Raw genomic sequence first — 26,850 nt, 5'->3', positions numbered from 1 at the left:
TGAAAAAATAATTTTTTTTAATAATTTTTTTTAAAAAATAACATAACTTGACTAATGCATACTTCTTTCAATTGCATTTATAATTTTTAGATACATTAATTATTAATTATTATTTATTATAATATTTATATTAATGAGAAACTTATTATCTATATAAGTGAATAATTTTATTTATTTATTTAATATTATTTCTGATTTTTTATAAAAATTAAAAATCATTATTACTTTGATCCAAAATATAAAAAATAAAAACTCATATTTAATTATTACATTTTTAAAAAAAATTCTATTTAATATATTTATTTTAATTATACTCATTTATTATCCATTTTTTTATTTAATGTATGAGTCACTAATTTAACTATTTATTATTATAAATATTTTTTAAAAAACTATAATTTTATGATGTATAACTAATTTTTTTAATAATATTGATCAATCAGTTATTTTTTTAATGAATTATATATAATAAAAAATAATAGTATTACATGTTTAAGCATGTTATATAAAAATTATTCTAAGGTGATATAAGGTATAACGTGATTAAATACAAGACACACTTGTTAAGTGAGCAATACAAAATTGTAAAGATAAAAATCAATAAAATATGTAAAATTAAAATAAAAAGTTGATGAAAACCTTAATAAATAAAAGAAAATAATGTGGGCCAACTTGTTCGGTCCCCTACCTAAACCACCTCAGAGATTGTCGTCTCATTCTAATTGACCGAGTGAAGTGACTCCAACAAAACATATTCCGCGAGAGGAGCACTCACTGCCCCCTTCGCCTAACCAATTCCCATGGCATCCCACCAAAACGACGCCGTTTTCCCCGAGGAAGATCTCGACGACGACGACGAAACGCTGGAGGACGAAGAAGAGGAAGACGAAGACGACGACGTTTTGTGCGAACCTGACGAAGACGATGAAACCGAACCCTCCCCCTCCACCTCCTCTGCCCTCGCCGTCGTCGCCCTCGCCGCGCCCGGTTCCGCCGTATCCGAAGCCGACAACGTGACAATTCCGACGGCGACAATCGCCGTCGCCGATTCCTCGCCTAAACGACAGCGCACCGAGCAGATCGAAGAGAAAAAAGCGTTGGACGATTCTCGAAGACTGTTTCAGCGTCTATGGACCGACGAGGACGAGATCGGCCTCTTGCAAGGGTTTCTCGAATACACCGCACAGCGAGGATCCTCTCACCACAACGACACCGCTTTGTTCTACGACCAAATCAAGTCAAAGCTTCAACTCGGTTTCAACAAGAATCAGCTCGTCGAGAAGCTCCGAAGGTTGAAGAAGAAATACCGCAACGTTCTCACCAAAATCACGTCCGGCAAGGATTTTTCTTTCAAAAGCCCTCACGATCAAGCCACCTTCGAAATCTCGTGCAGGATCTGGAGCAACACCGGTCCAATAACCGGTCCTGTCGAAGATGACGACGAAATCAACCTCAACCCTAATCCTAACCCTAATTTCAGCCACTCAATGAAGAGTGAATCGATGAACGAGAAGAGGACCGCGTCGTCGCGGAAGCGGTCGCGATCTCGATCGGAGAAGCGTGATATGAACGATGGTTCAGCGTTGCATAAAGATAATAATTGTAATAGCAATAATAATAATAATAACAACAACAATAAAGATAATGAAAATTGTAATGGTAGGCATACCTTACAGGGTTTGATTGAAGAGACTGTGAGGGGTTGTTTGTCTCCGGTGTTGAAGGAGTTGTTGGTAAGTGGTGGCATGGGATTTAGAAACCCTTTTGGTTTTGGGGGAAGAGGAGGCTTCGCGTTGAATCCAATGCCAATGCCAATGCCAATGCCGTTGAGTCTTTTGAATTTGGGAATTGGGGAAATAGGGGGTGATGATAACTGGAGAAAGCAACAGATTTTGGAGTTGGAAGTGTATTCCAAGCGTTTGGAATTGGTGCAGCATGAGATCAAGGTTGCTCTCGAGGAGTTGCGATCTGCTGGAGGAGGATGACCCAAAATAAAACTTAGCTTTTTGTTTTATTGTTGGTACCCTTTCGAATTCCTCCCCTTCTTGTTCACGTTAAAGGGTTTGCTCTCTAATTATTCATCCATCAATGGTTTATAGGGTAGATTGATAGCTAGTAATTTATTTTTGAGTTTTAGTTTAGCTTTTAATGATTCCATACAACAGTTCAATAAAATGTTGATTTTTTTAGTTTCTTGTAAAATTTTCTTCGGTAATTAATAATTTACTAGTGTATGTACAGATACAGGGAACTGATGAACTGCCTTGTATTTTGATGAGTGTTGTAAAGTATGCAATTGTGTGTGAATAGTTTTGCCAAAGGAAAAGTTGCTTTTTGGTTACATAACATGTGGTAACCCGCGTTGCTTTGGGTTTTGTAATTTCTGAGTTCTTTTATTTTGGTAGGATAATGGTATGCAATGGCAAATTCTAGTGGCTGCTTTTGGATGATTCGATTCATGTCATACTTTTTGAAAATATTTTTAATATGTCCAGCCACATGAGTTCTCTTATTCAGTAAGCCTAACTCTGTTGGTACCTCTGATCAGTGTGGTCATTTGTGGATTTTCTGTACATAATCGAGGTTCTGAAAGATGACGAGTTTAGATTGCAACGAAGAGCAATTTTTACTGTCAGTTTTGTTTTACTTTTTACCCGCAGGCTGGTTAACATTGCTGTCAGGTAGTTATCACTAGTTGATTGTGGTAAAGTTGAAGTGTGCACTGCAGTTCTGCTTTTCAATGATTGGGATCTGCTGGTCCTTGGAAAGAGAGAGACACGAGAGAAGTGAAAATTGAAGAGGGGGAGGCAGGGGCAAGGGTTGAAAAATAGATTATTCATAACTTTCAGCATTATTCAATGATTAATTAGTTCATCCGTTTCATTTTTCTTCTGGAGTACGTGCCTTCACACTAGTTCAACTTCCAAATTCGAAATTCCTAATTATTATAATGACTGTGCCAAATTGCCAATCACATGGCAGAAGGAATACAGGAGAAACAAACAATACGTAAAAATATTAAAATAATGTAGTAAATTCGATACGCTTGAAAGTATCAGCAAATGATGGTACTAACAAAAGTTCTAAAGACAAAATGAAAGAGTAGAAAATGGATCGATTCTTTAATCAATGTTCTTAAGGCACTTGTTAACCAAATTCTTTGAAAAAAAGTCAATAATATTGCTTTTTTCTTTTTACCTAGAAATTATGGACTTGAACAGTGAACTTTCATTTTCATGGAAATTTAGAATAATTTTGGGTATGAAGTATAAACTAACCGAAATCAACACGAGTTCACTCGCATTATCCATCGAGTTATCCTATACCATCTGAAACGTAGCACAGTGAGACTGAGATGTGTTCGAAAACAAACTCAAAATCCTCTTGTTTTTAATTTTTCTAGAATCGGCTATTATACATGCGTTTAACTTCACTGAAATAAGTATTATATTTTTAAAATATAAATATAACATAAAATTATTGATAATTCATAATTATACACACGTGTGTATATATTGTTTTACTTTAAATTAATGATTAGAATTTTATATTTTTAAAATGAAATGCATACGGTAAACAACTTTACCTAGTGGAATAAGCTTTAACTGTTGTAAAATAAAATGCAACCTCATTTTAAAGAAGTCAAGTTCGTATAAGAACGGGGCTCGAGACTGATAAGCAAACAAAGCTTATAATTAGATGTGCTTAAAACTTTAAATCTGTAAAAGAAAAACTTGAACTCAATCGTAGTTTGAATTGATTTTTAAACTGGATGGTTTAGTTGAAATGATTTCAGCAGTAAATCGGAACATACTATACCCACATCAATATTTAAATAAATTAAGCAATTCACTTTTTGTTTATTTTTACCGTTAAATTAAATTTATTATTTAACACAATTATTATTATACGAAGTTGTGATATAGAATAAATATGTTGTTATATTCATAATAGTCTACTTATCTGTACAACTGTTGTTAGCTATAAAATATTTCGAACGTATAAATAGAAATTTAAAAACTAATAAATCCTATTTAGAATAGATTTTCCTTTAACACTTTAAAATAGAACTGGAACCATACTATTCTTATCATACTCCATTACCTACGTGGAAAACATATCCCTTGGACACTTCATCAAACATATCGAGCGGAATTGCGGCACAAATCATTAGAGCTGCTGGCCCCCATGAAATAATAGCTTTTATATCCCATGCAACATACAGCCGCTGGGTATAACAATCCCAGGCAAATATCTTACATTTCCCATTAAGTAAATCAAATTCTACTTACATCAGCCACTGGGTATGTACAGTTTAACTGTTAAGCAAAGCTACTAAACCTATCTTTACATTCACAATGCAACAGCCTAGTTCCAGACCATGGAAAAGAAGATTCTAGCCCGCAAACTGGGTGACAACTCACAAGTTGATGTTCTCCATCTGACTATACCAGTTCCATGAGGGAGTATTTGTTTAAAACTTGAAATGCAGGATAGCAAATATCTTATTAGTTCTTGCACCTTCCAGGACAACTATCAGTGGGGTACCATGTCTGTTCAACACAGAGTGAAGCAGCGCCCTGACTCCACATTAGTCATAGAAAACACTGAACATCATTACTCTGCCAACTGCATTAGGGTATCACATTGCAATCAAATTAACGCGCCCCTGCAATTGATTGTTGAACTAGGATGACAATAGAGAGAGCATTGCTGCAATTTGAGGAGCGGAGGCACCTCATACACAAGGCAAATAGATCCCAAGAATTACTATTGATTTGAAAATTCTGGTGTATCTGGCTGACATGTTTTAACTTGGTAAACTTTCTTCGTCTGCTTATCATAACCTGCTTCCCCCAATGCAGTTTCTTGATGCCTAGTATATATTCCATTCATTGATGGTGTTTTAGTCACCCACTTTGGAGGTGGCATTGAAGGACCCTTGTTCTGCACAAACTGGGTTTGTAAATTGGTTATTGGTCTGGAATTTGGAAGCCTTAATGACCTAGGTCTCCCTCCTTCCTCCATTGTTGAGGCAGAAATCTCAGTTTTCAAGTTGTGGAACAGTTCTTGATGTTGGGACCTATCTTGTATCCTCCAATTCTGTCTATCATTCTGTACACCATGTTTGGGTCTAGTTATTATACCACGGTGATTGTATTGTCCATAACAACCACTTGTGTTCTCACCATAATATTTCCTGTATCCAGCTGACTGAGGCCTATTCATTGTATGATGAACTAGAGGTTTTTCCAACAATCCATGGGATGTACTACTCAATTTAATGTTGAGTGTGCTCTTGACAAGTCGACGAGCTGCTTCTCCCAGTTGAGGTCCAGCAACTGCTCCAGGTACTTGTGACCTGTCAGATGCATCACATATAGATGAAGAAAGCCATTAGGCAAAACCTAGAAGAAGAAATGTGAACATTAGGAGAAATAAAGACTGTAATAGGGAATAATTTCCCATGTTAATAAAAGCAATTAGTTAGATGGAAAAGCTAAGCCTAGAAATATAATATAATGAGAGAGAATAGGTGTGGATAATTTTAAGAAGTCCGAAAGTGGGGTATGTTGGGTCTCTTGAAAACCCAGAACATGGGAAAATAACATTGTATCTTTCTTTCCTCATTCAGAATTTCAGTTTCACGTGGGACTTGGTCAGAATCATTCTTTTTCATCATTCTGTGGGTGTTCCTATCAATTTCAGTCACTCACTCTGTGCACCCTATTTGGCTATGTGTGCCCAATTTTCATTCTTCAAAAACATAGGCTTCATGCCATGACTAGATGTGCCACTCAAAGTAAAGAAAGGTATTACCTGATAGCATCCTGACATTAGATAACACATCCAATGTTTATAAACAATATGTGGTGCTGCTCTTTAGGATGAAACACCATTGAGAAGAACGCCAAAGAATTATAACTTGTCAGTTCACTTGATTAAGTTGATTGCAAGATTCAACTATGACTCAAGATTTTGTTTTGTTTGACTCAAGGTAAAGTTAACTCTACCTATGACCCCATAGCTAGTCCCAAGCCTAGGTAAAGGAGGAGAGTTGTGTTAGGCCTTCGGCATCCAATGTAAAACTTGTCAAAACCTTTTATATGAATTACACACAAGATATTGTGTTAGGATTAGGTTGTTACTTGGAAGTAACACGCTATATGGCTCACATAAAGTGTTGAATGATCTTAGCTGCTGCACTAACGCCTTGATGAAGTGTTAAATGAGCAAAGATCTTCACATTTGACTTGATGAATGTGAATAAAAAAGTTAGTACAGGAACGCGTGTTTCAGTTTGGTTCATAGAATGTTAGTACTTTGACAAGGAAGTCATTGATAAGTTGAAACAGCTATACCCTAGTCTTTCTAAGTTAGAGTCTTTGTCTTGTGAGTCATGTCAATTAGGCAAACATGTTCATAAATCTTTTTCTAGTTGCACTATGAGTCGGGCTTTGTCCCCTTTTGTTTTAGTTCATTCAGATGTTTGGGGTCAAAGTCGTACTTCCTCTACATTAGGGTCTAGATATTTTGTTACTTTTATAGACGATTTTTCCCGTTGTACTTGGTTATACTTAATGAAAAAACGTTTAGAAATTTTTTCATTTTTTCAATTTTTCAGTCTGTTTTTTATGAAATAAAAATTCTATTTGGTATCACTATTCGCACTTTACAAAGTGATAATGCACGTGAATACCCATCTACTCAGTTTCAGACCTGTATGGCATCACATGATGTGTTACATCAAACATCTTGTCCTCATACCCCCACCAAAATGGAATTGCAGAACGCAAAAATAGGCATCTACTTGAGACCACCCATTCTTCTTCTCCACTCTCATGTTCCTCATCAGTTTTGGGGTGATGCGGTACTTACTGCATGTTATCTTATTAACCGCATGTCTTTCTCTGTTTTACAAGGTAAAATCCCTCATCAAGTTCTATACTCCCACCACTCTCTTCATCCTTTACCACTTCGAGTCTTTGGTTCTACATGTTTTGCTCATGCTCTAGGTCCTGGCATTGACAAGCTCTCTCCTTGGTCTCATAAGTGTATTTTCCTCGAGTACCCACGATCTCAAAAAAGATACAAGTGTTATTCCCCTACTTTTCGCAGGTATTTTATCACTGCTGATTTACTTTCTTTGAGTCCATTCCATTCTTTGAGCTTAGAACATCTACACTCGAGTCTTCCCTGTCCACGACTGCCCCTAGTTCCTTTTCTGCCCTCCAGAGGAGTCTCCATCCCCTCAACACCCCTTTCCTCCACCTTCGCAGGTATGTCAACGTCGTACTCGTCCTGTATTGAAGCCACCGAGCACTAACAACACCATGTTATCACCTTTGGAGCCACCTCTTTCGCCTCATCCTCTAGTCCTGCCCTCTGAACCTCACATTCTAATTGTCCTTCAAAAAAGTATACGTTCTACTCGTAATCCTTCTCATTATATTTCTTTAGGTTATCATTGTCTTTCTCCTTCCTATTATTCTTGTCTTTCTTCCTTGTCCTTTGTTTCTATTCCTAAGAGTGCAAGTGATGCATTTGCCCATCCAAGATGGCAACAAGCTATGCTAGACGAGATGTGTGCATTACAGAACAGTGGGACTTAGGACCTTGTTCCTCTACAACCAGGGAAGTTAGTTGTTGGTTGTCGGTGGGTGTATACAGTCAAGGTAGGTCCAGACGGCAAGGTTGACCGACTTAAGGCTCGTCTCGTCACCAAAGGCTATACTCAAATCTTCGGGTTGTATTATGGCGACACTTTCTCTCCCGTGGCCAAATTGCCCTCTAAGACTATTCCTATCCATTGCTACCATACGTCATTTGCCTCTCTATCAGTTGAATATCAAGAATGCTTTCTTACATGGTGATCTGCTCAAGGAAGTCTACATGGAGCAACCTCCTTGCTTTGTTGCTCAGGGGGAGTCCTCTAGTCTTGTATATCGACTACGAAAATCTTTATATGGCCTCAAGCAGTCACCCAGGGCATGGTTCAGCAGATTCAGTACTGTGATTCAACAGTTTGGCATGACTCAGAATGAGGCTGACCATTCTGTCTTCAATCATCACTCACCTACCAGTTGCATCTACCTGGTTGTTTATGTTGATGACATTGTCATCACAGGTAGTGACCATTGTGGCATCGCACAGATGAAGCAACATCTCTTCAAACATTTTCAGACAAATGATCTTGGTAAACTCATTTTTTGGGAATAGAAGTAGCATAGTCTAAAAATGGGATCATCATTTCCCAAAGGAAGTATGCAATAAATATTTTGGAAGAAACAGGAATGTTAACTTCCAAGCCAGTCGACACTCCCATGGATCCCAATGTCAAGCTCCTACCAAATCAGGGGGGAGCCTCTTCTAAATCCTGAAAGGTACAGACGATTAGTAGGGAAGCTGAACTACCTTATTGTTACCCGTCTAGATATCTCATTTGCAGTGAGTGTAGTAAGTCAATTCCTCAACTCTCCATGTAAGGAACATTGGGATGCAGTGACTCACATTGTTCGATACATCAAAGGAGCTCCAGGTAAAGGTCTTTTGTATGAAAACAAAGGACACACTCGAGTTGTGGGATATTCTGATGTAGATTGAGCAGGATCTCCACTACTAGATTCTGTATATTTTTTGGAGATAACCTTGTCTACTGGAAAAGTAAGACGCATAATGTTGTAGCCTGATCGAGTGCGGAAGCAGAGTATTGAGCTATGGCTATAGCGAGTCAGAGCTTATATGGCTCAAACAATTGCTTCAAGAACTAAAGTTCGGAGAGGTCACACATATGTCACTTATATGTGATAATCAAGCCGCTATGCATATTGCCTCAAATCCAGTATTCCATGAGAGGACAAAGCACATTGAAATTGATTGTCACTTTATCAGAGAGAAAGTCATGTCCGGGAAAATATCTACTAGTTTTGTCAATTCCCATGACCAACTAGCAGACATATTTACTAAGTCACTAAGGGGTCCTCGAATTAACTACATATAAAACAAGCTTCGTGCATATGACCTATATGCTCTATCTTGAGGGGGAGTGTTAAAATCTATTAGAATCTTGTAAATATAGTAACTGTATATTTTGTAATTATGTACTCTTCTCTATAAATTAAAATAATTCCGCTGTGCCCAAAAACACATGGATTTAATATTTCTCTCTCAAAAAGAAGGATATAATGTGATCCAAGAATTGCAAAAAATTTTACAATATTAATTAGTCTTATGTTAGACAAATTAATAGAACTTACAGCATCTTTCTTAATTTTATCAATCTCCTCCAGATTTGATACACCAAACTTTTCAGCATAGTACCTTTCCTTGTATCCAGGCTCCGCTAATTTAACCTGAGAAAATAACAAACATTCAGTTCTCAAATTTTGTCAGGATTTCTAGATTGCTCATTGGATTTAATGGGTCCAACATTAGCCTAGTTTTGCTGTCACAGAGATGCATCTTTAGTTGCATGTCTGGGTACACCAGTAGAATTACTTTGGCAGTCTTGAAAAGTAATTCTAGTGGTGTTCCAAAACATGCTGTAGAAAGTCAACGATAAATACTAAATTTAGCAAATGCAGAAAATAATCTGGCATTAAATCTAAATATTGAACCTTATCCACAAGTGAGGCTCGTGGTTCTCCAGGCATTTCTCCTCTTGCCCTAGCTCTCATCTCTTCATTATTTTCTGCAGCCTACAAATACAGTCACACAAATTAAATATCAGGAAGTAACCTATAAAAACATATAGCTATTGCATATCAGTTTGTGAAAGTAATTATAAAGCATAATACCAGCTGAATCCGAACTCGTTTCTGAAATATTTGATCTTCATGAACAATGATAAACTGGAAAAATTGTTCGACTCTATCTAAGAAAACCTGCGAGGTATATAGATATTCACATTACACAAAACTGATCAGAATTCCAGGTTGTTGATTTAAGAGCTACATCCAAAGCACAAACCACAAAACAAGAAACTCAAGAAGTTAAGATATAATTGCTGGAGAAGACTGGACCATGCCCAAGAACATATCACATCCTTGTAACATTTAAAAAACAAACAGATTACACAACTAAGTTTGATTGCAGAAAAAAGAAATTTACCTCACCCGCATAAGTAAGATAACCACCTATCGCAGTAAATTCCTTTTTGTATATATGTATCAATAAATTTGTAGCCCCCTGAAACAGTAGGAATATTATTACAGAGAATAGCATTGAAAATTAGATAGGAAGACAAATATGGAATGGGATAACAGGGCATAAGTCATAACCCAAGCATGTTAAGATCCCACATCCCAAATATAGTAGTAATAAGAAGCAGATGGCAATGCTACATTTTTCTTTCAAGCTACAGCTCAGCGTAACACATAGCCCTCTAGATGCTTACCTCCCGGATCTCTAATGTTGGCATATGTGGAAGAAAGTCATTGCCAACAAAGAAGCATAGAAATACAAAATCATCCACTACGCGTTCAAACTCAATCTCGAAAGGAGGGTTGGGTATCTCCAATTCATATTGCAAATATTCACGCAGCACCCAGATGTTAAGAAACTGTGAATGCTATGAATTAGTTTAAAATTTAAAATATACAGAAAAGAAAATAAAGATTCAAATCAACATGCTGGACTCCAATCCTCCAACCTGATATTTCTTCTTGTGAATTGGGCTATCATCAGGAGGATTACAGTCCTTAGCTTGACAATCAGCTGCAAAATGTCCAACTTGACCACACAAAAAACACTTATCCTGTTGTCCAGGTAAGGTAATTACCTGTTCATGGGGTAATTAATCATTTGAGACAACCCATAGATCAATGATCTAACAATATAAAAAAAAAAAAAAACTGAGAAATTGCAAACTAACCTCCCTCAATATTGAGAAATGAACTTCATGCGTAGCTAAGGAGAGCATAATCAAATCAGCATCCTGGTTTAAGGATCAAATCATGCAATGATACACCAAAACCAGATAAGATGAAAATCAAAATAGGACAAAAACTCACCAACCCATACAAACAATGTCGAGTATTTGGATTGAAACCAGGAATGTTGCGTTGTAACCGGATGTATTCCATTATTTTATGTTCTCCCTCACCAGGTGCATTTGAATCAGACAGTATAACCTTCAAATAATTAATCACCCAATGCAGCCCCATAAATAAATATATAGAGACAAAATATCCTGAAAACCAGATGTATAAAGAAAAGAAAATAGATGGGATTACTCCACAGAAAGGAATCACCCAATGTTTAAGGGATCAAGCACTGTAAAGAATTAATTGGATGAGGTGTCAAATGCACCTTTGTATTCTGCCAGCTAGGGTTGTGGCTCAATCTAGTCTGTACAAAATACTGAAGAGCCACAGACAGTGCCCCCATAAATTCAGTTCCAGGGGTAATGACATTTGAGTCTGAAGTCTCAGGCTTATCTTTAGTCGACAACACTTTTCCCTCGCCCTTAAATTCTTTCCTCAGCCTTTCTGCTTCAGCTTCCTATTATGTTACACATAAGGATAGTAACTCAAACTTCATCACAGAAAAGGCAGGAGACACTTGTAAGCATGAGCATATTAACATTCTTACAGCCTCAGATGCATCTTTTGCAGCTCGGAAGCGTCGAGAACGTTGCTGATTCATTTTGGCTCTTGGTGCAACTCCATCTGCAAATTTCAAAGTAAGGAAATAAGAGGCAAAGGTTGAAGGGCCTAGAAAAGTACATGTAAAAAGAAACACATGAAATGAGAAAGTCGTTTAAAGTTAAGAAGAGATTGCAAACAATCAGTTTGAAAACTACATGCTATAGAACTAAGACTCTTAAACATTGCAGACAGAGAAAGATTGTAGCCTCTGAAAAATACGATATATGTGAGTTTTGATTTGCCATATTGGCCCTTTCTGTTTAATAAAATCTTATCAGAGTCTTTTACATACAGATTGACATACGGATTTACAGTAAATTTTGAATATCCAAGCTTCAAATCATATTGGGGTGGTGATATAGATTGAATTTGTTTAGTTTTATTATTTTATCTAAGGCTATTAATTTTGTATTTAAGGTTTTAAATTTGATATAACTTGTTATCTTTTTTCTATATAGAGACTTTACTTAAAATTATCTTATTCCAGCTTAGAATAAGAATAACCTATTAGCATGTTCAGCTATGGTGGGTCTATTAATTAATAATAGGCCTTCAAATCTATGGATCCGGTAACTTAAATGGGGATAAAAATAAATTTACAAGGGTAAATTAGGTTATAGACTTACCTGGCTTGTCTATGTCTTATCTTGTGACAAGACTTTCCTAGGAAAAGTTTTGGAGTGTAACCATTGTGCCACATTTGGTTTCACCATGAGAGAGCAGTTTCAAACTCTATCTAATGAAGAACAGGGGAAATTGTAATATAATCCCCAAAAAATTGGATGGACAACTAACAATCTTGGGGAGACTAAGGTATTTTAATCCCTCTTTATCATCACAGCTGCTACATCCTCTAATTGGTGCAATTTGGGGCACAAAAGTGAAACCAACAAGTAATCTCTGTCAAGAAACGTGGGCCTAACTCACTCCCAAAAACTAGTTCATAGGAAGAGGACTACCATAACCCTTATAAAGAGTATATTGACTCTGTTCTTAACCAATGTGGGACATCTTAACACACACCCCTTACATCTAGGACTGGACATCTGTAGGTAGTTCTTAACTAATGTGGGACATCTTAACACACACCCTTTACATCTAGGACTGGACATCTGTAGGTAGCCCAACATTCAAACTGGATAGGTTCTGATACCATGTTAAGAAACTTAAGCCTAACTCTCAAAAGTTAGCTCATAGGAGGAAGACTACCCTAACCCTTATTAGGAATATATTGGCTCTATTCTTAACCAATGTGGGACATCTTAATACTATCCATTAAAATGTGACATGGTAGCTTCTGCATGATGAGCAACGGCACTATTAATAACCCGATTTACCAGCACATTGATCTTGTATATCTACCTGTTTATATTAGAACTTCAGACTCTACTAAGAGTTCTGCTACGCATATTCCTGATTTGCCTGCCAACATATGGCATAAGCTTAAATTTACCACTAACACAACATAGGGCACAGAGTTTTAATGTGTGACTGTGTTGTTGAATATAACTGTCTTGACCTTCTGCATACAGTTACAGAGCTATACTCAATAAGAAGGAAAATAACAGCAAAAGAAATATGAATGCTGAAATAAAATGGATTATAACTATGATAATGAAAGAATTACAGCAGCAATACACACTACGATCCCAGAGCAGAACCTCCTATAGAGAATTATTTTCTGTTTCCTTAACCAACTCCGTGATTCTCCTCCTTCCCGAATGTCCTCTCTCCCTTTTCTATTTTTCATCCTCCCATCCTCTCATAACTACTTTCATGCCTTTACTCTCTTTCCTCCAGCTCATCATTCCCCCCTCATTCCTTTCTTATTCTTTCTCCTATAAACTTTCCAAATCTTGGGCCTCTCAACCAATTGCTGGCCCATTTGTTCTTCGGATCCATCTGGCCTATTTGGATTTCTAACATTGCCCCCTTGTTCAAAATCAGCCTTGTCCTCAAGGCTGAAATCAGGAAATTAGCTTCTCATACGAACTCTTCCTCCATGTAGCTTCTTTGGCTGACTTTCCTTTCCACTGCACCAACAACTGTTTAATTGAATCCCCTCCTGAGTTTATCACTCGAGATGCGAGCACAACTGCAGGTTCTACAGAATCCTGCAACTCCACTTCCATTCGTGCTGGTAGCTCAGGTTTCACGTGGTATTTGCCAATAGCCTTTTTTAATAAAGACACATGGAACACCGGATGTATCTTAGAAGTTTCAGGGAGCTTTAATCGATAAGCTACAGTTCCCACTCGTTCCAATACTGGAAAAAGACCATAATGGCGGGCAGCCAGTTTGGCATTGTTGAGAGAGAAAATATTGAATCCGTGTGTTTAAGGCATAGCAGAGTTATTCCAATTTATAGAGAAGAGTAAATAATTACAAGATATACAATTACTATATTTACAAGATTCTAATAGATTCTAACACTTCCTCTCAAGCTAGAGCATATAAGTCATATGCACCAAGCTTGTTACATATGTAGTTAATCCGAGGACCTCTTAGTGACTTAGTAAAGATGTCTGCTAGTTGGTCATGAGAATTGACAAAACTAGTAGATATTTCTCCGGGCATGACTTTCTCTCTGACAAAGTGACAATCAACTTCAATGTGCTATGTCCTCTCATGGAATACTGGATTTGAGGCAATATGCATAGCGGCTTGATTATCACATATAAGTGACATATGTATGACCTCTCCAAACTTTAGTTCTTGAAGCAACTGTTTGAGCCATATAAGCTCCTGACTCGCTATAGCCATAGCTCGATATTCCGCTTCCCCACTCGACTAGGTTACAACATTCTGCTTCTTACTTTTCCAAGAGACAAGGTTATCTCCAACAAATATACAGAATTCAGAGGTGGACCTTCTATCTACGGGAGATCCTGCCCAATCTGCATCAAAATATCCCACAACTTGAGTGTGTCCTTTGTCTTCATACAAAAGACCCTTTCTTGGAGCTTCTTTGATGTATCGAACAATGCAAATCACTGCATCCCAATGTTCCTTACATGGAGAGTTGAGGAATTGACTTACTACACTCACTGAGAATGAGATATCTGAACGGGTAACAGTGAGGTAGTTCAACTTTCCTACTAACCATCTGTACCTTTCAAGATCTAGAAGAGGCTCCCCCTGATCTGGCAGGAGCTTGACATTGGGATCCATGGGAGTGTCGACTGGCTTGGAAGTTAACATTCCTGTTTCTTCCAAAATATCCATTGCATACTTCTTTTTGGAAAATGATGAGTTTGCTAAGATCCTTTGTCTAAAAATGTTTGAAGAGATGTTGCTTCACCTGTACGATGCCTTGATGGTCACTACCTGTGATGACAATGTCATCAACATAAACAACCAAGTAAATGCAACCGGTAGGAGAGTGACGATAGAAGACAGAATGGTCAGCCTCACTCCGAGTCATGCCAAACTGTTGAATCACAGTACTGAATCTGCTAAACCATGCTTTTGGTGACTACTTGAGGCCATATAAAGATTTTCGCAATTGACATACAAGACCAGAGGACTCCTCCTGGGCAACAAAGCAAGGTGGTTGCTCCATGTAGACTTTCTCGAGCAAATCACCATGTAAGAAAGCATTCTTGATATCCAACTAATAGAGAGGCCAATGACGTATGGCAGCAATGGATAGGAATAGTCGCACAAAGGGCAATTTGGCCACGGGAGAGAAGGTGTCGCCATAATCCAACCTGAAGATTTGAGTATAGCCTTTGACGACGAGATAGGCCTTAAGTCGGTCAACCTTGCCGTCTAGACCAACCTTGACTGTATACACCCACCGACAACCAACAACTGACTTCCCTGGTGGTAGAGGAACGAGGTCCCAAGTCCCACTGTTCTGTAATGCACACATCTCGTCTAGCATAGCTTGTTTCCACCCGGGATGAAAAAATGCATCACCTGTACTTTTAGGAATAGAAACAGAGGACAAGGAAGAAAGGCAAGAATAATAAGAAAGAGAAAGACGATGATAACTTAAAGAAATATAATGAGGAGATACCTTCCAATGGGAATGTCAGATTCAGAGAGCGGGACCGGAAGATGAGGCGAAAAGGTGGCTCCAAAGGTGAGTCCATGGTGTTGTCAGTGCTCGGTGGCTCTAAAACAGGATGAGTACGACGCTGATATACCTGCAAAGGTGGAGGAGATGGATGTGGAGGCAATGGAGACGCCTCTGGAGGATAGAAAAAGGATTGAACTAGGGGGGCAGTCGTGGACGGAGAAGACTCAAGTGTAGATGTTCTAGGTTCAAAGAATGGAATGGACTCGAAGAAAGTAACATCAGTAGAAATGAAATACCTGCGAAGAGTAGGGGAATAACACTTGTATTCTTTTAAGACCGTGGGTACCCGAGAAAAACACACTTATGAGACCAAGAAAAGAGCTTGTCAGTGTCAGGACCAAAAGCATGAGCAAAACATGTAGAACCAAAGACCCGAAGGGGTAAAGGATGAAGAGAGTGGTGGGGGTATAGAACTTGATGAGGGATTTTACCTTGTAAAACAGAGGAAGGAAGGCAGGCGGTTAATAAGATAACATGCAGTGAGTACTGCATCATACCAAAACTAATGAGGAACATAAGAGTGGAGAAGAAGAGTTCGGGTGGTCTCAAGTAAATGCCTATTTTTGCGTTCTGCAACTCCATTCTGTTGGAGATATGAGGACAAGATGTTTGATGTAACACACCATGTGATGCCATAAAGGTCTGAAACTGAGTAGACAGATATTCACATGCATTATCACTTTGTAAAGTACGAACAGGGATATCAAATTAATTTTTTATTTCATAAAAAAAAGACTGAAAAATTAAAAAAATTTCAGAACATTCTTTCATTAAATATAACCAAGTGCAACAGAAAAAATCGTCTATAAAAGTGACAAAATACCTAGACCCTAATTAAGAGGAAATACGACTTGGACGACCCCAAACATCTAAATGAACTAAAACAAAAGGGGACAAAGCCCGACTCATAATGCGACTAGAAAAAGAATTATGAACATATTTGCCTAATTGACATGACTCATAAGACAAAGACTCTGACTTAGAAAGACTAGGGTATAGCTGCTTCAACTTATCAAGACCTGGATGTCCTAATCGAGCATGAATTAGAAATGGAGACGTTGTTGCCGAACCAACAAGAGAGGGCTTGTTGAGCTGATAGAGGCCATGAGACTCACATCCGGAGCCAATCGTCCTCCTCGTACTCCGGTCCTACAAGGAAACAGAATTTTTGGTAAAAGATATGACACAATCAAGAGACCAAGTAAGTTGACTAATGGACAATAAATTAAAGGGAGCTCCGGGGACATAAAGGACATTGTTAATAGAAAGAGAAGGAAAAAGATGAACAACACCAACACCTTGGGACTGAGTTTGAGACCCATTTGCCATGCTAATAGAAGGTAAATAACCAAAGTAGAAAGAGAAAAAAAAAAAAGGAATTTATTACTAGTGATGTGATTGGTGGCCCCAGAGTCAAGGACTCAAGGGCCTAACGAGTGTGAGAGACCAACGAAGGAATTACCAGTGTGTGCAACAGCAGCAGTGGATTAGGAGGCCTGACGATCGTCATACCATTTCAAGAAATTGTCATAGGAAGATGATAGATGTGGAACCGGAGCCAACCCCAGTCGACGGCGTCAGGAAAGAACGCCGAAAGCGCCGTCACGTGCGGAGAGAGAAGGCGGTGCATGAGAAAACCGCCTGAGGAGAAGGTAGCGCGTGAGGGCTAGGGATAGCAATGGGTAAATTATCCGATGAGCACCCGCAAAATTTACCCACAATGCATAGAGTATTTACCTGCTATATGGATACGGGTATGAGTGTGGGTAAAAACTCACAAATTTTAACGGGGATGGGTGCAGGTATAGGTATCTAAGTACCCACCCCGCCCCATACCGGCATATATATATATATATACTTGAATTTTATTCTACAATTATGCATTGAATTTTTATATTATTATAGTACTTAAATGAAATTATATAAGATTAATATTAAAATATATTTAATAATAAAGTAAACAAAAAAAATTATTTTTGTTTATATTTTTAATAGAAAAATTTATTTACTATTTTATATCATTTAATTAAACTAATACAATTTAATTATTATATAATTAATATGAGATTAACTTTTTTTAAAATATTATTTATATATAACACACATAAAATATTTTTCACATAAATATTTTTGTTAATAAAATTATATTGATGTTTAAATCATAAAGTGAATAATAAATAATAAATATATTATAAATATTTTATAAATTCTACAATCACTTACTATTACCGTAAATTTATTATTTATTAATAATATTTAATTTTTATTTTTTATATTTTAATTAAAATAATATTTTTCTATATAATATATGTATTACAAACACAACTATAATCTATTTAATCTAAATAATATTATTTTTATTATTTATTCATGTTCCAAAAAGTTTTTAAAAAGATATAAATATAAAAAATTATTATTAATTTTTATTTGTTAATTTTTTCAGCTAAAAAAGTATAATTTTTTTAATATACACGTATATTTTTTTATTATAAAATTTTATTGTGACTATTTATCTTTTATTCAAATTCTTTCTTTTAAAATTTATATACATTATAAATATTTACTTCATTAAAATAATTTTTCAAAAATTTATATTTTTGATAAAATACTTTCATATAGTATGAGTTAAAAATACTAATATTAATATATATATATATATATATATATATTTATTATATTATATTATTTTAATTAAATCTATTATTTTTCTTACAATTTCAAATTCAAAAGTTAAAAAAAATATTTTATGTATTCACTTTCTGTTGTTAGTATTGAACTTCTTTATTCTAACTTTAATTTCATTCTCAATGTGTGTCTCATTAAAACCTAGCAACTATGAAACAACATTATTCATTAGAGTTAGTTGTTAATACTGTCACAAGAGGTTACCAAGTGATCCCACACGAAGGGACAACCATTGTGCAGATCTATTTCGTTATCGTTCTGACATTGTCAATCGATCAAATCTCACACAAGATAGGGTTATCACTGACTGACAAATAACTTGTGTTTAGTTTCGCTTATTATTTCTAAAAATTTTAGTTTAGAAAATTATTATATTAAGATATATTTAGCATTTATGATTTTTGAATATTTGTTTTTCATCTATGTTTGTACCTTATTCGGCAACTACATATTAAATTTTTGTATTATTATGCTACTTATGTGAAGTTATATAAATATATTTTTTTTTATAAATATTTTTTTCTCAAACAAGCGCGGATAATGGGTACAAAATAGGTATACGGGTACCCAGAGGGTATGGTACGGGGATTAATGTTCATACCCACGTGAGTATGGGGCCGAGTAGGGGTATTTTTTTAAAACACGAGTATGGGGATGGGTACTATAGTACTCTACCCATACCTTACCCATTGCCATCCCTAGTGAAGGCTCCGATGAAGGCGCGGTCAGCGGGGTTCGGCTGATCTGACAAGGGCGATCATGACGGCAGGGTTTCTGGTGTGATCGAAGGTCGGACGGCGGCGGTGCCAGAACAGTGGCGGCGGCGACGGAAAAAAAAAAAAAAAAAAAAGGCACCAATGAACAGCGGGTCCACCGAAAAAAAAAACAGATTAGGGTTGTCTCTCTAGACTCTAGATACCATGTTGAGAGAGAAAATATTGAATCCGTGTGTTTAGGGCACAGCGGAGTTATTCCAATTTATAGAGAAGAATAAATAATTACAAGATATACAGTTACTATATTTACAAGATTCTAATAGATTCTAACAGGCATTAATACTTGAAGCTACAGATTTTTGCTTGTGTGGTCTTAATTTCAAAAAGAACTAGTCACCTATCTCAAAATTCTATTCTCTTCTCTTCTTATTTGCTTGATTTTTCATCCTCAATTGAGCTCGCTGATGGTGATTCTTAAGCTGTCTTGAGGCTTCATTCCTATCAACCAAATCTCTGCGCACCACTTCACAGGTGGAGGTCTCCCATAGACTATCTCAAAGGGTGTTGTTACCCCTATAGTTTCATGGAAGTTGGTGTTATACCAATATTATGCCCAATGCAGCCACTGTGCCCACGAACGAGGTTGATCAGCAATAAAACAATGTAAGGAAGTCTCAAGGCACCTGTTCACAACTTCTGTTTGGCAATCAGATTCGGGGTGATATGCTGAACTCATCTTCAACTGAGTGCCCAGTATTTTGAAGAGTTCTCTCAAGAAATTGTTAATGAATATGGGTTCCCTATCGCTAATAGTTGCCTTCAGGATGCCATGTAGCCACACCATTTCCTTTGCAAACACTTCTGCTAAAATACAAATAGTGTATGGACATTTTAGAGGAATGAAATGTCCATATTTTGATAATCAATCTACCACCCAAAAAATAGCTTCATACCCTGTTGATTTAGGCAAGCATGTGATAAAGTACATTGAAACTTCCTCCCAAATCATATCTGGAATTCTCAAAGGCTACAACAAACTGCTAGGAGAAGTAGCCATATATTTTGTCTTTGACAGACATCACAAGACTGCAACAAAGTCTTGAATCATTTTCTTCATACCAGTGATATCAAATGGCGGCCATGGCGAACCGCCATCGTAGTTCTGAAAACAGCCGTTAAACCGCCTCCGTTAGATGGCAAATTCAGATGGCGGTGCCATGGCAGCCATTACCCGCATGGCGGTAACGGCAGCCATGGCGGAAATCCTTCAAAAATGGCAGATTCGATGGTTTGGGCCCAAACCCGACCCGACCCGACGGTGACCCACGCAGAAATAAGGTTAGTACCCCTCTTCTTCGACACTCAAAGCCGACCCCATCTCAGATCTCTCTCTCTCTCTTCTAATCCCTCTCGTCTCCGATCTCATCTCTCGTCTCTGATCTCATCTCAATTCGTCTAGACTCTCCAATCCCTCTCATCTTTATTCGTCTCTTTGTTCTCCGACGTCGCACTCATCTTCCATTGCCGTTTTCTTTGACTTGTTAATGTTCTGCTGGTGGCTACAACTCTGTTCTCCATCTCCGGCGACATCTCCTCCATCTCAGGCGACCTGAACCTCCATCTGCGGCGATCCCTTTTTTCCGGTAGCAATCTTTTTTTTATTTCTTCATTTCTGTTTTTCTCTTTCCATGGTTCAATTTTTTCTTCATCCACCTTTCTGTTTTTTTTGAGTTTATCCTCAAAAAAACTCATTATCTTTATTTCAGCTTCTCTTAACATGGCTCAACAAGAATCTTCATCATCAAGAGCTTTTAATCGATCCGACCCGAGATGGAAATACGCTCATTCGTTGAAAGAGGGTGATACAAACAACATTGTATGTAACTTTTGTGAAAAAGTTATGAGTGCTGGAATTACTAGAGTAAAACATTTGATTGGAAAGAAAGGTAATGTAAAAGGTTGTCCCAAGTGTCCTGAAGAAGTTAGAAAAGAGATTGAGGCATATCAAAAGGATAAAAAGAGTCAAAACAACTTTGAAATGCCAAATGTGAAAAGCTTTGAAAGTGTAAGCTATGATGAAAGTGAGGATGAAGAGGATACCCAAACACATACTATTGCCATAGGTAATCAGAAAGGGCCAATGGATTTGTTTTGTAGAAAGCCAGAAAATGTAATTGAGAAAAGGAAAAAATTAAAATCGAGACAAGCAAATATAAGAGAAGTTTGTGACAAAGAAGGCAAAGCAAGGGTCCATCAATACATAGCTCGATTTTGGTATCAAGCTGGCCTTTCCTTTAACCTCATTAAAATGAAGAGCTTTCAAGAAATGCTTACAGCTATTGGTGCTTTCGGTCCAAATTTACCAACTCCAAGTTATCATGATATTCGAGTTTCACTTCTAAAGAAAGAGCTAGAATATACCGATTCTCTCATGAAAGATCATAAAGAGCAATGGAGCAAACATGGCTGTTCCATAATGTCAGATGCATGGACCGATCGAAAGCAAAGATGCTTGATTAATTTTTTGGTTAACTCTCTTGCTGGTACTATGTTTGTGAGGTCTATTGATGGATCTAATTTTGTGAAGACCGATGAAAAATTATTTGAGATGCTTGATGCTCTTGTGGAAGAGATTGGAGAAGATAAAGTTGTGCAAGTGATAACGGATAATGGAAGCAATTATGTCTTGGCTGGTAAGATGTTAGAAGCGAAAAGACCACATCTTTATTGAACTCCTTGTGTAGCTCATTGCATAAATCTTATGCTTGAAGATATTGGAAAGCTTCCTTTGATAAAGAAGATAATTCAAAGGGGAATATCAGTTGTTGGTTTTATCTACAGTCATTCAAGTACCTTGAGTTTGTTGAGAAATTTTACAAACAATAGGAAATTGGTAAGACATGCAGTTACTCGATTTGCAACATCTTTTATATCATTAGAAAGGTTTCACCAAGAAAAAGCAAATCTTAGAAAGATGTTTACTTCTGAGGAATGGTGTAAAAACAAGTTATCAAAGGAAGCTAAAAGGAAGCAAACAACAAAAATTCTATTAAATCCTGTATTTTGGAATAATGTGGTGTATACTTTGAAAATCATGGCTCCTCTTGTCCGGGTGTTACGTTTGGTTGATGGAGAAAGAAGACCAGCCATGGGGTATATTTATGAAGCAATGGAGAAAAGTAAAGAAGCTATCATAAAGTCATTCAAAAATAATGAAAGTAAATACAAAGATGTGTTTGCAATCATTGATAATAGATGGACTTGTCAGCTTCACCGTCCATTGCATGCAGCTGGTCACATTTTAAACCCGGAATTTTACTATAACAACCCTCAAATTGAATTTAATTTGGAAGTTACAAATGGATTGTATGATTGTATCAAGAGGTTGGTGCCAAGTCGGGATGTGCAAAAAGCATACTACTTGAATTACCAATTTACAAGAGCGGTGGTGGTCTCTTTGGGTCCGACTTTGCAAAATCACAAAGAAAAAGCATTGCTCCTAGTAATTCATCAAATTCTTCAATATTTTAATTTTAAGATTATACTTCATCTTTAGAGTTATAATTTATCTTTCATTTTATAGCTCAATGGTGGAGAATGTATGGACATTCAGCTCCACATTTGCAGCAACTAGCTATCAAAATTTTGAACTTGACAGTAGTGCATCCGGATGTGAACGCAACTGGAGTGTTTTTGAGCAAGTAATTTTTTATCTCTCGAGCCTACTAGTTTCTTTTAGAAATTAGAGAGAAACTAATTAATATTTTTATAATTAAACTCACGTTGCAGATTCATTCAAAGAAGAGAAATAAGCTTGATCACAAAAAATTACATGACTTGGTTTATGTGAAATACAACCAACAACTCAAAGAACGTTACAATCTTAAAGATGTAATTGATCCAATTACACTCAATGATATTGATGAGTGTAATGAGTGGTTGGTTGGAGAAATAGATGATGATGCTCTAGATGAGGATGCTGAAAATGACTTAGTTTTTTATGGTGATAACACTTTAAATTGGGCAACTGTTTATGAAGCTTCTGGAATTGGAGAGCCTACAACATATACTAGGCGTCATTCTCTTTTCCTTTTGTTGTTGAACATGTCTGAAGAAATATCAGAAGAAACAGAAGATGAATTAGAATTTAATCTTCCACAATCTGAAGGAGAAGAGGAAGAGGGATATGCCTTGGTGGATGAGAAAGAGGATGATTATGTTGGAGTTGAAGAAGACTAAATTGATAATCTTTATTTTTATTGTTAACTTGACATTTGATAATTACATATTTTATATTTAATTATACTTTAGATTGAAGGTTATGTTACATATATTTTGAATTAATTATTTTCTATTATTTTCTGTGACCTATAGTTATTTTTTATATATTTTATTACATCCGCCATAACCCGCCATGGTAGCCGCCATAACTTTATGACAGTTTTTTGAGTTTCCACCATGAGCCGTCATCCGCCATTGATAACATTGCTTCATATCCACCCAATGTAAATTGGCTGCCAATCTCATGTATGTCTTGTAAAAACCAAATGACCACCTAAAGGTGTCGCATGAAACTCCATCAAAAGCTTAGGAATTAGAATTGATTTGTTAGATAGCACCAACCGACTTCCATAGTACAAAACTCCTTTAACATAGGAATAACCAGCTCTTAGGCTCGATTTTTACTCTAACTCAGCAATGATTTTCTTCAAAAATTCATCTTGATGAACTTCTTCCACCACCTTCTCTAACTCCATCCAAGATGGATAAGATGTGATCGAAGTGAATTCACCCTCATCAATAAGTTGAGACAAAGCATCCACCCCCTTGTTCTCTGAACATGCTTTATATAGAATCTCGAATTGGTAACCTAACAATTTGGCTATCCAATTTTGATGATCTATGGTAGAAATTCGTTGTTGTAATAATTGCATCAGACTCTTGTGATCAGTGCTAACAATGAATTTCCTCCCCAACAAATAGGGTCACCAATGCTGTATAGCCAAAACTACTGCCATCAACTCCCTATCATAGGTTGATCTGGCTAAATTCCTCTCACTAAGAGCTTTACTAAAATAAGCTACAGGTCTGCCATACTGAGTTAGAATAGCACCTACGCCTTGACCAAAAGCGTCACACTCGATGACGAACTGTTGTGTAAAATCCGGTAATGCAAGGACAGGAGCTGCTGTCAATTTCTCTTTAAGACTGTCGGAGGCTTGTTGTACTTGTACATTCCATTTGAACCCTTTTTCTTTGTTAAAAGTCATTAATGGTTTGGCAATTTTTTCATAGTCACAACTTACGAATGAACTTTCTGTAGTACCCCGTGGGGCCTAAGAATCCCCTCACACCCTTAATATTTTTTGGAACACGCCATTGCTGAACACTTTGCACCCTGCTTTGATCCAGGGCTACCCCCTACTTATTCGTTTCATACAATACTAACTACCCTGCTTATCGGGATGTTATGGCAGTTTGACTTATTAAGGTCTATAGATATGGATAAACTTTGTGTAAACATTTCAGATGCTTTGGATTATTGCGAGATATTGAATTTTATAAATTCATTGAATATATGATATTTAAGTCAAGGGAGCACTCCTTTAGTGTAACTTCTATGTTTTGACACAAAGCTCTAAAAACCCTAGGGTTTTATCATCAGAGATCAGACACCTCTGCAATGAGCAATGTTAATATGTTACACAGCCGCGAAGATGAGAAAAGGCATCATAAATTTATACTCATACCAATTGCAAGGTAGAGAAGCTTCCTTGGACGAACCAACGAATAGAGATGGTCAATGTAATCAAATATTGATTTGAACACATCGCCATAGGTAGCAGGTGCTGGCTGCATTTAAATATTTTTGAATCATAAAAACGTAAGCTTAACAAAATTACTTTGCAACTCAGAAACAAAAACTAAACAACTGGAGTAAGGAAAATTTTACTAAATCAAGTTGAATGGAAAAAATTCGTAGCAAAACTTCAAATGCTAAGCTGAAATGGAAATTTGGGTACATTCCACGTATTAAGGGGAACATCTAAGTTCCTTAGCAAGTGGAATAGAGTTGAAGCGGAGAAGATAACGAACCTTGCCATCGGGGTGAAAACAAGAGTGAATGATACCATTCATGTCCAAGTACAAGTTGTCGAACTCCATGCCATTGGGATTTGGTTTAGACACATCAATAGGCAACGGAACACCGTCGTCGCCGACGCAGGGCTCTTCCTCAACTACGTCGGCGATCGAGAGTGGGTACCGGTCCGCGAGCCACCGGTAAAACGCTGGTACTCCCATGGTTACAGCTCGCCACTGAAACACGAGAAAAACAGAAGAATAACGAATGGAAATTTTGATTCTGTCGCTGTCGTCGTTTTATTTTATATTTGGGGGTTAAACTATCAACATTTCATTAAAAAAAAAAAAAAATAGTTTTTTATTAAAAATATAATATTTATTACATTTTTATATTTTTAAAATAAATAATATTTTTAATAAATAATTATTATTTTTATTTTTTTTTTAATCTTAAGAATTGATGTCAATATTTTTTATTTATTTTATTAAAATATATAAAAAAATATTATATATTTATATTAGTTAATTATTAAGTATTTATTTATAAGATAATACTTCAACACATAATCAAATAAAATAAATCATGAAATAAAGTCATATTTATTAGAATTGAATTTCATGAAAAATATGTAAATTTGAAAAGTATAATCATCAAAAGATTAACAATTAAAGTGTAATTTTAAAAAGCTTAAAGACTCAATGACAATTATAATTTAGGCTACCAAAAAATTTTGGAGTGTAAAAATGTAATTATAAAACATATAAGAGTTAATGAAAATTAAAAATATTTAAAAGTTAAAATATAAATTTATAAAGTTTATAGGTTTAAGATTAGCAAGAGTGTAATTTTAAAAAGTTGTAAGAGTTGAAGTATATTTGTTAAATAAATATAATTAAAATGTAATTAAAAAATTTGAGTTCAAAGTGAAATTATTATAACTAATTTATTTTTAAATAGTTTAGAAGTCAAAGTATAATTTTAAAAAAATACTAAGTTAAATTATAATTTTGGATTTGGCGTCATTAATTACAATCCTAATAAAGTTGTCTTAATAACATCATAAATGATCTCAATTAGAGCAATCTCGATATAAATATAAGTGACTTCAATCAAAAATTAGTAGAGTTGTCCTAACAATAATATAAATAACTTCGACTAAGGCACTCTCAACACAAACATAAATGACATCAGCCAAATCTTTGTACAAGTTTGCATCATCAAACAATCACCCTATATAAAGTTGCAAAAGCTTAAGTATATTTGTTAAACAAATAGAATCAAAATGTAATTAAAAAATTTGAGTTCAAAATGAAATTATTACAAGTAATTCATTTTAAATAGGTGATAAGTCAAAGTATATTTTTAAAAAGGATTTTGTTAATTTAAGCCCTTAGAGCTGAGGATAAGTAGTTAATAATAGTAAAATTTTATTAGAAAAAAAAAGTATTTATTATATTTTTATAACTTCAATAAAATAATTGTGTACTTTTTTCATAAATTTTTTTTATTTGTGAATGTGTTAAGTGTCACGAATAAAGACAAAACAGAAGCAACGGAAAACAAAAATACAAAAACAGAGGTCGCGAATCTGGACGTTCAACTGGAAAAGAGGGAGATTCTTCATTTTATCTC

General features: G+C 36.1%; 2 protein-coding genes across 2 annotated transcripts; one reads left to right on the top strand and one right to left on the bottom strand.

The window, feature by feature from the left end:
• The first annotated feature begins 735 nt into the window (after positions 1-735).
• LOC113872687 (probable transcription factor At5g28040) lies at positions 736-2,884 on the top strand. The gene has a single exon (XM_027510423.1). It carries the CDS (start codon positions 801-803, stop codon positions 1,983-1,985), a length of 1,185 nt encoding a protein of 394 aa, XP_027366224.1. The 5' UTR covers positions 736-800; the 3' UTR covers positions 1,986-2,884.
• Positions 2,885-4,192: 1,308 nt separating this feature from the next.
• On the bottom strand, positions 4,193-25,486 carry LOC113871652 (5'-3' exoribonuclease 4-like). The gene is made up of 17 exons (XM_027508752.1): positions 25,230-25,486; positions 24,884-24,986; positions 11,593-11,669; positions 11,311-11,502; positions 11,013-11,132; positions 10,874-10,936; positions 10,652-10,780; positions 10,397-10,561; positions 10,111-10,188; positions 9,798-9,884; positions 9,618-9,698; positions 9,254-9,353; positions 8,788-8,797; positions 8,574-8,721; positions 7,111-7,302; positions 5,821-5,831; positions 4,193-5,362 (listed from the first exon to the last, which is right to left on the bottom strand). Exons 1-17 carry the CDS (start codon positions 25,434-25,436, stop codon positions 4,771-4,773), a joined length of 2,355 nt encoding a protein of 784 aa, XP_027364553.1. The 5' UTR covers positions 25,437-25,486; the 3' UTR covers positions 4,193-4,770.
• Between the last annotated feature and the right edge of the window lie 1,364 nt (positions 25,487-26,850).

The sequence above is a fragment of the Abrus precatorius genome, unplaced genomic scaffold, assembly GCF_003935025.1.
Source record: "Abrus precatorius isolate BTA unplaced genomic scaffold, Abrus_2018 Scaffold7, whole genome shotgun sequence".
NCBI classification, from domain to species: domain Eukaryota; kingdom Viridiplantae; phylum Streptophyta; class Magnoliopsida; order Fabales; family Fabaceae; genus Abrus; species Abrus precatorius.
The sequence above is the reverse complement of the archived record's forward strand: the minus strand, read 5'-3'. Positions and strand labels throughout refer to the sequence as shown.

Bases quoted from the DNA above. Each gene is read 5' to 3' on its own strand.
- LOC113871652 (XM_027508752.1), bottom strand. From the start codon at position 25,436: ATGGGAGTACCAGCGTTTTACCGGTGGCTCGCGGACCGGTACCCACTC. The intron at 11,133-11,310 runs GTGCATTTGACA...AATTATTTGAAG, and splicing joins CTAGCTGGCAGAATACAAAG to GTTATACTGTCTGATTCAAA. The intron at 10,781-10,873 runs GTTAGTTTGCAA...CCCCATGAACAG, and splicing joins ATTTCTCAATATTGAGGGAG to GTAATTACCTTACCTGGACA.
- LOC113872687 (XM_027510423.1), top strand. From the start codon at position 801: ATGGCATCCCACCAAAACGACGCCGTTTTCCCCGAGGAAGATCTCGAC.